Raw genomic sequence first — 15757 nt, forward strand, 5'->3', positions numbered from 1 at the left:
CTGGACCTTTAAAGGTAGTAGATGCGATTCGCAAACATCTCCAATATCAGTCAAATGTCATATTAACCATCATGCTAAGAAGGTTTTCTTTGTGAAATTTGGAGGTCAGTGAAATTCAAAAATTAAACATCCGTTAGCCATTGGAAGAAGTTGAGTGCAAATTCAGACCTCAGGCTTAATGCTCAGATGTTTTCCTATTTGATTTGATCTGTCTTACTGTGCACACTAAGATACATACTGGAATGGTTATTTCTTATTCATTAAATTATAGTAGAATATTTGGTTACTAGCTGTCTCTAGGCATTTTCGAATTTGGGCTGCAAAGAGATCCACTACCTTTTAGTTAGAAGAGAAATAAGTAAATAATGATAAAATAAACAACAAAAAAGAATTAGTTTCTTTTGTAATACTATCTGACAAACTTTTTACTTTACCATTTTACTTCATAGCTCAGCACTTTCCATTCTCTCTCATACCCTCTTACCCATTACATTTAAATGAAATACAACTAAAATGAGTTTGCGTGCCTGCATAATACTCTTTGGAAATTATAAGTGAAAATGTTCTTAGGTTTTGGCTCACTTTAAAATGAGAACCAATAGAACTGTCACAACACGAGAAAATGTATAAGTAATAATCAACACTACATTTCCGAATTTGGCCTGCAAAGAAATCCGCTACCTGTAAGTTAGAAAAGAGATTAGTAAATAATGATAAAATAAACAACAAAAAAGAATGAGTTTCTACCGCCGTATCCAGAACAGAGCCTGAAACGGTGCAGGCTCAAGAAATCGTTTGTACTATAATACGTCTTGAAGTACTGTGTGATACTGTTGACTCAGACTTCTACAAAGCTGTAAGTGAGAATTGTAATCCAATCCGACTCATTACCTGAGATATTTATGAAAATATATCAATAAAGAATGTAAATTAAATAACGATGCGTCACAATGCAGTCTAACGCTGTGAGTGACTGTTTTTACTCCGGAGCTCTTGCAATATTCAGGCTTTTGTAATACTATCTGACAAACTTTTTACTTTACCATTTTACTTCATAGCTCAGCACTTTCCATTCTCTGTCATACCCTCTTACCCATTACATTTAAATGAAATACAACTAAAATGAGTTTGCGTGCCTACATAATACTCTTTGGAAATTATAAGTGAGAATGTTCTTAGGTTTTGACTCACTTTAAAATGAGAACCTATAGAACTGTCACAAACATGAGAAAATGTATAAGTAATAATCAACAGTACATTTCCAAATTTGGCCTGCAAAGAAATCCGCTACCTGTAAGTTAGAAAAGAGATTAGTAAATAATGATAAAATAAACAACAAAAAAGAATGAGTTTCTACCGCCGTATCCAGAACAGAGCCTGAAACGGTGCAGGCTCAAGAAATCGTTTGTACTAATACGTCTTGAAGTACTGTGTGATACTGTTGACTCAGACTTCTACAAAGCTGTAAGTGAGAATTTTAACCCAATCCGGCTCATTACCTGTGTTTTTTATGAAAAATATGAATAAAGAATGTAAATGAAATAACGACGCGTCAGAATGCAGTCTAACGCTCTCACAATGTTATCATACATAGGGTTTTTCCCTGACTGTTTTTACTCCGGAGCTCTTGCAATATTCAGGCTTTTGTAATACTATCTGACGAACTTTTTACTTTACCATTTTACTTCATAGCTCAGCATTCTCTCTCATACCCTCTTACCCATTACATTTAAATGAAATACAACTAAATTTAGTTTGCGTGCCTGCATAATACTCTTTGGAAATTATAAGTGAGAATGTTCTTAGGTTTTGTCTCACTTCAAAATGAGAACCAATCGAACTGTCACAACATGAGAAAATGTATAACTAATAATTTGTTGGAACCGTAAGCAAATGCCAGCTGAAGGCGAGTAGGCAAGTGTGTTTAAAAGCATTAGATTATGCACGGAGATCGTACAGTTACTTGATAGATGATCTTTTCTCGAATATTGGTACTAGCAAAAGGGCTAGAAAAAGCAGCTATTATAATTCGTTAGGCATGCATAATGGCCCAATGAGTGTTACAAGAGAACTGGAGTAAGACAGGTCTTTCATTTTGTTTTGTCTCTCCTGATCGTTCGTAAGAAATGCTAATTCATAACCACCTTTTCACAATTTGATTGGAGCATGCATTCATAATGGAAAATAGTTGACATAATAATCTATCCCCAGGCATTATCATGCCAACATGTACTTATATATACATGTACTATATCTTTGTGAGACGTAGATATGAAATGTCTCAGGTTTTCGATTATAGTAATTTCGAGGAAATTTCTTTAATTTTTATCATATATGTAAACTTGAGGCTATTAGATTTTCATCCACTTACCTCTGTTCCTGTGAAAAAATGCAAGTGTCAACCTCAATGTCATCCACGAATCGCACGTACTCGGGCGGCCAGTGGAAAAAAAAAACACCGGTCACACGCGCCAAGGGCCATGGCATGCAGTGCCAATATAATAATAGCTCGCACAAATTGATACATAACATTTGTGTTTGTGTGCATGTGGACGATCCGATGGTTCATACAACAAAAGGGTTTCGTACAATTATTTTTAACATTGTTAAACGTACTCTTCCACATTTACGTAGCATATAATGTGTCTTTATATTTATTTGGATTGTTATCTTGAGAATTGCTAAAAACAGTTATTATGAAAAAGTGGACGTTTCAGAATTTGGGGGGGGGGGGTGCGTACGCACCCGACGCACCCCCCCCCCCCCCCCTGGCTACGGGCCTGTATCCTGGAATAAAGTGTCCATGATTTAAGGTTTCCATGACATGATTGTTGATTGTGAGTGTCTTTAATTAAAGTCTTTTCTAGTCCCCATGTGACATATGGCTGCAGGTGCTGTGCCGTCATATTCGTTAAAATCTGCTTCTCTCACTTTTGTAAGCCACTAAAACTTGCTCATTTACACCATTAGGTTTGGTGACATGTATAAGCAGGGGTTATTAGAATTCATATGCTTTCTGACTGAAGTCCATTTCAGCCAAACACTCGTTCACCAATCACTTATTACAACTATTTTCGATGTAATGCGATGTCATCTGTCGATTACTTTATTTGCTTTAATGTGAAGCTCAGATATTTATTGGAAGTCAGTCTAACTTTTCGGTTTTCCTTCAATCTCCTGAGAATATAAATTCTTCTACCTATCGGGGATTGCTCAACAGCAAACAAACCCCTTGGACCGTTGTTCAAGGTTTGTGTGTGATTGCTTCTCCTGTCTGTTTGCTCTTAATTCTTATCGTGTCAATGTTTGAATTTCTGTAAATACATAAAAAAAACGTACCTTCCTTTTCTTTATTTACACGCCGTCATTCCGCCTTGCGTGACTAGTTTACAAAAGAAATATGACAAAGAAGTCATGGCCATTTTGTTCCTATAGATTGTTGTTGCAATTTCAGCGCACAATAATGAATATCGCCTGGTTTTCAGTTGTGATAGTCTGTCGCAAGCAGCCAGGAGTGTCACCTTTGTACCTGACATTTGATTTTCGCTCCGCTTACTTTTTCATTTTCGGTTGTGTAGCCCTGGTATATCACCCTACTTTGTCAAGGAACGAGTAGGAAGATCGAAGCGTCATTGTGGCGTCTAAGTTATATAGGCCCTACATACACTTTGGCGCAAGTACAACAAACCGTGGGGAAATAGGAATGTGGATAACATTTTCCTGAGTGTGTCACCGTTGTTACTGGGTTGGAGAGTAGTAATATAAATATCGATCACTTAAACGTCAACAAGCACTGTGACGTGACAACATCCACGTGAGTCTGGATACGTTTGAGATACACCTTCATAAGAGGGAAGAATAATTTCAACATTTCTACTGTTAAATCTACCTTGGAATGGAGCTGGTTTACCACAAGTTGGATGGATCTATTGATGAGGAATTACCCGCGCCTGGGGATGAATATGTCTCAAACATACCGACAAACTCGAGTTGGCTTTCAAAAAATAAATTCGTCGACGAACCGAAAACTGATCCGTCGACGTACATTCCCTTTGAAAGCGACACAGGGTCTTCGAAGGGTCCCTTCGGTAACTACCCTTTGACAACATCGGCTATTGATCCATGCGAAGATGACGATGACGATGATGTTGCTAGAATAACCACTGGAAAGTGTGGATGGGGCAAGTTTACGCCAAAATGTCTTCAAGTATGTCTATGTCCCTTCCATTGATCATTGACATTGTGCATTAATCCAGACCTGATATATAAATGGCATAGCAAACCCTTCCATTTCTTTTTTGTGATCTGTATCAGATATGTTTTAATACACAAAAATACAAGAATATATCAAATTTAATCGGCCTGAACAAGTCTTTACAGATACTGAGGTTGCAAACGCGATAAACGTTCCTTACTCTAGAAAAGGAGAAAGGTAGGCCTACTAAGAGGATTATGCTGTAATGGAACACAACTATGTAAGTCGACTTTTATCAATTTCCGTTTTGAGGGATTCCATGTGTTCGTGACCGCACTGTTTCATCCGATCAAGAGACTTACTATTGCCAGCCCAATGACTGGATGTTAGTGGTTTATAAAAGTGTTACAGGTAGTTGTCGAGAGTGACAGATAAGTGGCACTTGGTCATTACATTTATAATTTTTGCAATGATTACCATCAGTATCACTAAAAAAACATACCGTCACTAATTCGATTGCCCTCTACAGGTCGTCAGTACATGCATGCAAGGTTGTTTACGTTTTCTTTGTAACTCTTTTCATTTGTCCAGATGTTTCTAAATGTCAAGACATACATCGTTGTGTTCGTCATGGCAAGCATCATTCAGATCATGACGGCGTACGGCCTCGTATCGATTGCAATTACCACCATTGAGCGCAGGTTTCACCTGACAAGCTTTCAGAGTGGTAGCATCATGAGTGCCTACCAGTTTGCGACCATGGCATTTACCGTCTTTGTGACGTAAGTCATGCATACAGTGATATTTCTACATCCATCAGTTTTAACCATCTACCTTTTAACCAAGACATTATGTTACGTCGTAACACGTAACATTATGTTACGTCGTGAAATTAATTTTGCAGGTACATTATCTCTCACGAAAACACAGACTAAGAGTTGATTCTATTACAAAAATTCTTCAAACTGCGTATATGTAATAGCCCTTATGTATATTTTAGCTGTTAAAGTAATTTGTCCTCCGAATGTGTATTCTGAATTGAAAATCTTAAAGTTACATTAGTCAATGATGTCATAATCATATCCACATTATCTCCACTCACACACACACAAAAAAAAAAATGCTTAACCCATAATGATTGTGTCTTTTTTCCAGAGGCAGTCTTGTTATGTATATATCCATAATATATACGTTATGTAATCTTGGGACATACTATGCACCCTTTGATAGAGATACAAAACGCATGTACTTTCTAAATATATTTCAATACATTGCACCATCGCTGTAATACACACACACACACACACACAAACAAACACACACATATGACGTTAATCGAAATATACAAAATGGTGAATCTGCCTGTACGTCTACTAACTTTTAAACAATATTGATATCGAAAACCTAGTGACTCACCTTGTCCCGGTTTCTTGGCAGGCTAAGTCTATTTTATAGGAACAGAATGCCGCCGACATGGAAACATGTAGGCATATTGCCAGCTACCCAGCAGATACCATTTCAGTTCCGCTGGTAATAATGAAGATAATGATGTTCTTGTTTGCAACCCAAAAATGAAACGGAAAAGAATCAATAGATTTTAATTTCACCGTGAAACCAATTAAGTTTACTTCCGGTAAGTGAAATTGGTGTAGTGATATGATGGGCATGGTGTCTTCCATGTGTTGATGCGCTTTATCATATCAAACCCAGGTTTCAGTGGTATGTTCTACGCCAGTCATTAAAACAAAAGACTAACAGTTCAAACTACTAGTTTATCGTGATGTCATTATCCAAACTTAAATCTACCAAATCCAGCCGAAAGCTCTCATACATGAAATTTTAATGTTAACCTGCAATACATTGCGCGAAACCAAGTAGGTGTATAACAATTTAAAAAAGAAAAGTTACCTTCCATAACGCTTGCGCTTTAAATCATTTGCACAATTTGTGATAGGGTCAAGTGTCTTTTATCAAGTCGGATGAGTGTGTCACTGAGCTAAACTGTGACCATAGCGTCATGTATACGGACACTGAGAGGAAGCTACATACTATACAAATAATTGTAGAAACTTTCGTATATATTTTCCTTGAAAAACTTCGTATGGGTCTAATCATGAAGTCTTTGGCCACTGCTCCCGTTTTAACATAATAATAATAAATATCATTTATAAAGCGCTGATTACAATGTTTCTAAGCGCTAAAGAAAAATTAGGAAAGATAAATCAATTCATGGAATATATACAAATTGAGATACGATGAAATACAATACAGAATACAAAATACATAAAATAAACATTGTAAGTTGTAGAACTTATAGAACGAACTTAACATATATACAGACTGTATATAATAAATCAATACAATTACATGGCATGAGAGAACAGATGAGTTTTCAGTGATGATTTGAAGGAGTCTACTGTTGGAGCTTCACGGACGTGGATGGGCAAGTTGTTCCATAGTGTAGGTTCAATAGCACTGAAGGCACGGTTGCCATAACGGGTATGGGTGCGCGGTGCCGATGTGAGTTAAGGTGTGCAGTGGAGTGAGAACGAAGGCGTCTGGTTGTTGAGGAAGTAGATATAGTCCGGAGGGAAACCAGATGATGAAGATAGGATGGTGCTAAGTTGTAGACAATCTTGTAGGTGAGGAGTAGAACTTTGAAGACAATGCGGTCATGAATTTGTAGCCAGTGCAGTGATCTGATGACAGGTGTGATATGTTCATGCTTCTTCGTGCTTGTGATGAGACGTGCAGCGGTGTTCTGGAGGCGTTGTAGCGGAGCAAGACAGGAGCGAGGAAGACCAGCTAGGAGGCTGTTGCAATAGTCCAAGTGTGAAGACACAAATGCATGTACCAGCTTTTCTGTAGTTGACTCATTAAGGAATCTCCTTATTTTCCCAATCCTAGCAATGCCAAAGGAAGCCGATCTGCAGACATTTCGAATGTGGTTAGTGAGAGTGAGATGCTTGTCGAAAGTAACACCGAGATCCCTCACACAGTCAGAGGAAGAAACGCATTCTCCAGCCATATCCAAAGAAGGTTGAAATCCCGGTTGCTGCCTAAACTGGGATGAGACGAACAACAACTCAGTTTTGGCTTCATTCAGTTTGAGATGATTGCGGGAAGACCATGACTTAATGTCTAGGAAGCAATCATGAAGTTTCTGCATGGAAGCAGCCCGGTGGTCGTCATCAGCGTTCATTATGACATACAACTGAGTGTCGTCCGCGTAGATTGCATGCTACACTCCATGGTGTGAGCCAATGATGTGGCTCAACGGACCAGTGTAAAGGGAGAACAAGAATGGTCCAACGACGGAACCCTGCGGGACGCCCCACTGAAGAGGAAATGACCTGGATTCCGCGCCGTTCACAACCATCTTCTGACTACGATCAGTGAGGTAGGATTCGATCCAGCGAAGCACAGATCCATCCACCCCATAGTGCTCTCTCAGGCAGTTGATGAGGTTGGTGTGGTCTATAGTATCGAAAGCCGACGAGTAATCCAAAAGAATGAGGGCAGCTTCAAGACCCTTGTCAATGGCAGCAGAAGATCATTCACTACCTTTATCAAGGCAGTCTTAGTAGAGTGACACTTCCGATAGACAGACTGATGTTGAGGAAACAGGTTGTTTGTCTCAAGGTATGATATGAGTTGATCTGATACAATCTTCTCGAGAACCTTGCTGATGAAAGGCAAATTTGTGACTGGTCTATAATTCCTTATGTCATTCTTGTCAAGCGAAGACTTTTTGAGGAGCGGTATGATGAGTGATGTCTTGAATGCACCTGGAACTTCCCTGGATGATAAGGAAAGATTAACAATCCTTGTGATGAAAGGAATGAGTTCATCAAAACATGACTTCACGAGTCTAGAAGGAATAGGGTCAAGGCCACATGTCTTCGGTTTAATAATTGTCATGATCTGTTTGACTTCAGAGAGAGAGAGACAGGCTGGAAATCGCAGAAACCAATGCTCTTGACCTGAGGCAGTGAACGTGATTCCACGCTGGATGACAACTCGTCAGTTGATGAGACATCTATCGCCGAAATAGTTCTGCTAACTTTGTCACTGAAATATTGCCCAAAATCATTGGCGAGATCAGCATCAGACAAATGATCTGGAAAACAGATTCGTGGTTAGAGCAGGTAAGTCTCTTGACAATTCTGAATAGCTCCTTGCAATCCGCAGAAGGAATCACACCAGTCCAATGTTTGGACTTGGATTCGTTCAGGGCTGCATAGTATGAGTTACATTGCTGGCGATAGATGTCTTTATGAACTGAAAGGCCAGATTTCCGCATCTTACGCTCGGCGTGTACCATGGTGCTGATGGCCTAGTTGTCACCGTCTTATTCTGTAAGGGCGCACGTTTGTCCAAGAGTGTAGTCATTGTATGATTGTAAAGATCCACAGCATCAGAAGGACACATAGCTGCCGAAGACTCGCGGATATCCTGCTTGAATGATGATATATCAATATCTCGAAGCTTTCTGAAAGATACGTGTTTCGTACCGTTACGATGCCCCATCATGTTGATAGTGACCGTAAACCCTAAACTGCGTCATAACAAATTATTACCTGTGCCTTTATATTTCATTATCTTTTAATGCCGCCCTCTGACTGGCAAAAAAATAAAGAAAAAAGCTCCGCTGACGTGTCCCAGCACATCCCCAGACCCTACCCACTGCTGCCCTATAAAAGTCGTCTTGGCAGGCGATGAGTCCAGAGCACTCCACCTTCCTAGCTGCCTCTCCTCCTTGGAGGGTCGTCAATCCTCATGTTGATGGGAACAGCACCCTGTGCTCCGGTACAGGAGTAGGCAAGTGACATTGTTGTTCCATTAAACCTATCCACTTTATTTTCGTAGAGCACTCGATTAAAACAATATAATATCAAATGAAAGTGAGGGAATGAATAAAATATTCTTATAAGTTTTATTCATCTAAAATTATCAAAATAATCAATGCTTCTCTTTAGCAAGTTGCCCACTAGACAGAGCTCAAATAAGACTAAAACAACAACATCAACGGACGTGTGAATGCCGTGACCGCTCTAGCTCTTGCGTTGATAATTGTACACGCTAACTCAAAGATTTTTCGAGAAACTTACAATCAGCAACGGACCATCGGGCTCCTCCTTCGATTCCCGGCCGACCCGAGCACCAAGGATTAGAGTCACCAAAACCTCATATTGGAGGAACACGGGAGCCCATGATAGCCGTCTAAGTGACATCGGGAGCAGTGGCGTAGCCAAGATTTGATCTTAGGGCGGGCGGTTAGTATTCGAGAGAGCGAGCGAGGGGGTGAGAAGGGGTACCACAATGAGATTTTTTTTTTTCATTTTGACATTGTTACTAGTGAAATTTGGTGCATGTTTCGGTATGTTTTATAGACTTGAACTAGTTCCCGTGAGAAGTGAGGTAGCAGTATTTTGATGTAGAACATATTTATTTCCTCCATATCTATGCATTGCCTGAAGATATTTTCTTGAAACTTAGTGTATACATGTATTACCCAATCAAGATTCTCTAGTGAAAGTTTGGGGTCATGAGGTCAAAGGTCAAAAGGTCAAGTAAAAATTAAAATTTCACTTTTTTCTCTGAACCTTGGAAATTGTTCAAGGTATCTTCATGGAACATAGTATATATATACATGTACTGACTGGCAGTGATTATCTAGAGCATCTAGGGTTCATGGGGTCAAAGGTCAGGGGTCAAAGGTCAAGGGCAACACTTCAAAATGTTACTATTTCCCTCATATTTATGCAATGCCAGCAGGATTTTTTTTTTTTTTGCACTGGGTGTATGCATGTATAACCCAATAGAGATTCTGTTATTTTTTTCTTTTTTGGGGGAGGGGGCTCAAAGGTCAAAAGGTCAAAGATCAAGTGAAAGTGCTGAACTAACTGTTTCCTCCATATCTAGGAAATGATTCAAGTTATCTTGGAACCTACTACATATTTATGCATGTTCTGTCTGACAGTGATTATCTTAATATGAATTTTAGGGTCGAAGGCCACATGAAAATGGCAACAATTTACTATTCAATACAGAAATTGCATTTTGTCTCCATACCTTGAAAATTACTCAGTGCATAAACTTATGAATGGATCAAAGTCAAGTTAAAGTTCCTAAATCTCCAAATACATGCTCTCCTATTCACCCAATTAAACCTAGGTCAAGGAAGGTGAACATTCAACACATTTGTGACAAACTTGTCATTTTAATATTTTGCCAATTTTGTGAAAATGTAATCACACATTGTCCACATGTACTATAGACCTATTAGGAGAACCATGCATTATGGCGGAGGCATACCAGTCGCATAGCGACATTCCTAGTTTTACAATATGATGATGATGAAACAGCATTTATGTAGCGCCATTTATCTGTAGAAACATTCAAAGGCACCCGGCTTTCACAATGTGTCACCCATTAAGTTGCTGGAAAAGATAAGTCTTCGGTTCAAAATTGAAGGTATTGAGGCTGTTACAATTCCAAAGCGGGACTGGTAGAGGATCTATCCCCATACATTTTTAGGCGGCATGGAGAGTCAGTCTGGTACAACGTAGTCCTGGTCGCCGCTGACGTACACTGATAATTGCAGACCAAAGAGATTAAATCTCTTTGTTGCAGACGCGTAGCCAGGAGACCAGTTATAGATAGCCTTATAAGCAGTAAGATCCTATATACTGCACTCTGTGTGACACAAACAGCAACCGAAGCCTACAAATATGCTTACAAAGATGTCGTTTAAGCAAATTTCTATTATTTTACACAATCACACAGAGATAGCATGAAGACGAGTTCCCAGTTGTGGCGATTTCATGTAACGAGTGGAGCGGGGGGGGGGGGAACACGGAACGCGAAATTATTAAACCCTCACAAGGGAAAATATTTATATCACAATAAGAGGCATGCACTATGGAAGAAATTAGGTGTTTGTTTTTTTCTTGGAGGGGTGAACAAGTTTGAATTAATGTTACTCTGGATACTAGATATTGGATAGAAATGCCTAATTATCCTACTGTGTGGGAAATTTCAGGAAGCAGGAAGGAATAGTATGAAAGACAGAGAAAAGATTCGTGCAAGCACACATTATACTCCGGCGTGCGTCTTTCTTTTTCTTATAAAAAATATGCAATCAATATTTAGGGTACAATTGGTATTGGCTCACACATTACATTCATCAGAGGCGTCGTCGATCCGTTTTCATGATTAGGGGAGGAAACTTTGAAGATATGTGCGAGGGAGCGGAGCGACAGAGCGGGAGGAGGGTGTGGGAGTAGGTATCCCCTTCCAACACGAGCGTGATTTTGCGTTTACAGACCTGATTTCAGCGATCTGGAGCAGAGTTTTTGTGAAATATTTTGAATGTTTTTCCAGCAAAAAGTAACGAAAATAAATGGGGCGTATTCAGGGAAATTTTAATGTCCAAATCGTGGAATATGAGCTCTTATTCCGCGCATGCGTCATCATTGGGTACTAAGTTTATGAAGGTGGAGGGATCATTCCTTCCACACCTCCCTCTTGCCCCCTCCGCCCCCTCCTCCCTAAGCTCTGGATTTTTTTTTTAATCTTCTTCTATCGAACCGAAAAATAAAGTGATTAGAAAATTCTTTGAATGCATTAATGACTGAAATTTCAGGTTCGACTGTGGTGGATCCAGGGGTGCCCTGATTGGGGGGGGGGGCGGAGGGGGCAAGAGGGAGGAGGGGGATTTTCCACATTTTCTGCATCTTCTTGAAAAATCTATGACGGATTTTCACCAAACTTGGCAGATAGCATCTTTATAGTGGTATGCTCTTAATTTGATAAAATGAGGCCCCAACGCCCCACCACCACCACCGGAAAGGGGGAGGGGAGGAGGAGTTGAGGCCTCAGAGTCCCTAAACTGTAGATCTTTTTTTCTTTATCTTCTTTGTCGAACCGAAAATATAGAGATAAGAAAGACATTAAAGACACTCAATCGGGAGGGTATATGGACATATTTCAGCCGCGGGTGGCGCCACGTAAACTCGCTTCCGAAGTTACTACGAAGCGAAATGTGTGTGTACGCAAGACATCCCTGCTGCAATGTATCGCGCTATAGTATCTCGATTCCTTGCTTGAGCGCTGAGCTCAGCTGAGATGTGTACGTTCTGTACATGTGAATTGCATGCATGGTACAGTATACGGTAGCGATCGCAATATTGCTTGCCGTAGTTATAGCGCCTGAGCTGCCTTTACATAAATTATGTACATACGTATACGCACCTTCTATAGTGTAGCCTCCTCTCATCATCATCGCACATCGTCGATCGTCGTCACTCGTCGACTATACTCGTCAGATCAGATCAGACTAGAGTACAGCTACAGACCACAATCAGTTGACAATAGATACATGTGTGCAGGGAAATGTGAGGATGGCCATCATGGACAATGACACATCGTCATGGGTTGCGGACATGACCGCTGAGCTGTCTATTTTGAACATGGACGATTGGGTCGGAGACCCTGTATCATGTAAATTCAAATCGGGGAAGCGGCTGTGCCCATGCAGAGCCAACGGCCACAGTTGCACCGCACAGTGTACCTGTGGCCGTGGTAAAAGGGGGCCGTGCACCAACCGACACACCGTTTCATCATCTTCTGTAAATAGATCTACATCTAATCAACACCAGAATCAAATCACAATAACATTGGCAATAACTCTATCTGCTAATTAGTAATTTGTCTTGATAAATATCAAATTGAAATGTTTGCTTACTTGTTTTAGTTTTCAGAATCAGATTCAGTGAAAAGAAACTGTCAGAAACTAACAGAGAACTGAAAGGCTGTAAATAAGTGTAACTGTGAGTGTTAGCAAATTGTTTATACTATAAAAATTGCATTTTGCATTTTCAAGATAGTTAACAATACACATGCAAGGATTCCCAGCGAACATGGGCATCACAGATTTTTGAGTTGCTACATTTAAATGGGATACTAGTCTTTGATAAAGTGAAAGACAATCGATTTTTATTTTCTTACAACTTCAACTTCAAGTAGGGCCTAGAATCTAGATCTATCATCTAGAGTTCTAGATCTAGACTACATGTATGATGTAGCTTGAGATAAATCTATTCCAATTATTTAAGATTTATTTGCAAATCCTAAATTATATTCTTGGGGAATTCGCGTAATATGATTTGAAACTACCCTTGCCCGACCAGACGCTGTGCGAAGCACAGCATCTAACCTTATTTATAACAGCGACTGGTATGTGTATAGAAATCTCCTACCTAGTTCAAACTCCTCAAGTAAAATTAAAAAGTCAGTGTCTAGATAAACGTTAGATATAACCGTTACGAGTAAATTTTATGACTTTTTTATAGATCTAACGTTAGACCCAAGACGGTATTACAGTTTGTAGATTACTAAGCTCTACCTCAGACAGAGTCGAGTCTAACCGTGTTAGACTATTAGTCTTTGAGAGTAGGCAGTACAAGTAGAAATTTTTAATTTTATGGGAGTTACAGAGGCGCTGTAACGTCATAGGCCCTACATACACTTCAATCATTCATGTACTTACACATCATCTGGATCTGGATTCCTTGAAGTTGTTGACTTGGCCTAGGGTTGCTTGATTGGCGTAAGCCGTGGCATTGGACGTGCAGGCAGCTGGATCGACGTCTCAGGCCGAGTTACAATTCCACCGTGCATGCTGTAACACGAATTTGCACATTATAAATTCCTGCAAAACTGTTCATGCAACTCCAGCAAGTGGAAAGCAAATTTTTCTTCGGCACGCTGACGCTGAAGCTTCCCCTTCTGGCCTCTAGTCTTGTCCTAGTAGTACTAGTAGTAAGCATGCTAAGAACACGGCTCTCTGCGTTCTCCATTCGTCGATAGCGTCATACAAGTAAATACGTTTGCAGTCTTTCGAGTTGGACGGCTGTTTGATCTCCATTGTGAAGTTTCATTACTAAACCAAAGGCTAAGCCGAACTGAACTGAACTGAAGCAGTACTTTTTATTGCAAACAGTACATGCACACCACACACATTGATATTGACATACCGATGACTTTATATCGACTTTGTATGTTACGATCCGGCCGAACGTATCACAGCTGACATGGGATATGCAGCAGACAATATTGCACAATTATCAAAACAACAAAACAATCGGCCATATGCATTGCAACTTGATGTAACAAGCTTAGAGTTTTAATATTTCTTCATTGAACCATATTTATGAAACTGAATACCGGTATTTAATAACGTAATATATAAATAATCTATAATATTGTTATAGGATATTTCCAGAAATTTTAAAATATTATTGCTTTCATTGCTGAAATTGGCACCACAATGCAAATAAACAGAGACACTGGAGCCAGGTACGTACGTACACACACAGCTCTCTCAGTTGTCATGACCGAAGCCCGTAGGAGAGATTTTCATGCGCATGGCTGTTGTGCAGTTTTGTGCGTGCACCCATTCGGCCCCATTCGGTAGGTATTCGGGCGTCCATGTTGAAATTAGGGTGGACGGCTCGCACGGCTCTTGTAGTCTAGCTGGGTGTTCGCTGGTGCGTTGCGTAGCGTCGTGTTCGGCATTCGGTACGTACGGCGGGTACGGTAACGGGAGGAGCAGCGTGTCGTGCTTTTCTACTGAGCTGCAAATCGCCTGCGACGACTGAGTGTCTTTAATGACTGAAATTTCATGTTCGATTGTTCCAGATCCAGGGGTGCCCTTATCGGGTGTGGGGTGCGGGGGGGGGGGGTGAGGGGGATTTTCCACATTTTATGCATCTTCGTGAAAAATGTATGACAGATTTCCACCAAACTTGGCAGATATAGCATCTTTATAGTGATATGCTTTTAATTTCTTAAAATGAGCTCCCCCCCCCCCCAAAAAAAAAAAGTCGTTGAAGGAGAGGTGGGAGGAGTTGAACCCTCCCAGTCCATAAACTCTGGAATTTGTTGTATCTTATTCTGTCGAACTGAAAAAGATAGAGCTAAGTTAGTGCTATGAAGACATTAATGACAGAAATTTCATGTTTGATTATGACGGATCCAGGGGTGCTCTGAGAAGGGGAAGGAGTGCAGGCGGAATTTTCACCTTTTCAGCATCTTTTCGAAACATGTATGACAGATTTTACCAAACTCTTGAATTCGGTTCCTTTGTCACATCCCCCTGCCAAGGTTGGTGAAAATCCGTCATAGATTTTTCAAGAAGATGCAGAAAATGTGGAAAATGGGCAACCCTGGATCCGCCACAGTCGAACCTGAAATTTCAGTCATTAATACCTTCAAAGAACTTTCTTATCTCTATATTTTTCGGTTCGATAGAAGAAGATAAAAAAAATCCAGAGTTTAGGGACTATGAGACTTCAACTCTACCCCCCCCCCCCCTCCCCCCCCCCCCTTCGGCGGTATCAAGGGGACTTTATTTAAACAAATAAGATCTTATCACCATAAAAATGCTATCTGCCATGTTTGGTGAAATCCGTTGTGGGCTTTACAAGAACATAAAAACGAGAAAGGTTCATGAGCAGTTTTGTTAGACATCGTGTTCATGTAAATTTATATACCGTC

General features: G+C 40.1%; 1 protein-coding gene across 1 annotated transcript in view; it reads left to right on the plus strand.

The window, feature by feature from the left end:
- The first annotated feature begins 3895 nt into the window (after positions 1 to 3895).
- Positions 3896 to 15757, plus strand: part of LOC140239543 (solute carrier organic anion transporter family member 4A1-like) — a 180901-nt gene continuing 169039 nt past the window's right edge. The window contains exons 1-2 of the mRNA XM_072319377.1: positions 3896 to 4207; positions 4787 to 4977. Of these exons, the coding sequence (XP_072175478.1) occupies positions 3896 to 4207; positions 4787 to 4977 (503 nt within the window). The remainder of the gene's footprint in view (positions 4208 to 4786; positions 4978 to 15757) is intronic.

The sequence above is a fragment of the Diadema setosum genome, chromosome 16 (assembly GCF_964275005.1).
Source record: "Diadema setosum chromosome 16, eeDiaSeto1, whole genome shotgun sequence".
Classification (NCBI taxonomy): domain Eukaryota; kingdom Metazoa; phylum Echinodermata; class Echinoidea; order Diadematoida; family Diadematidae; genus Diadema; species Diadema setosum.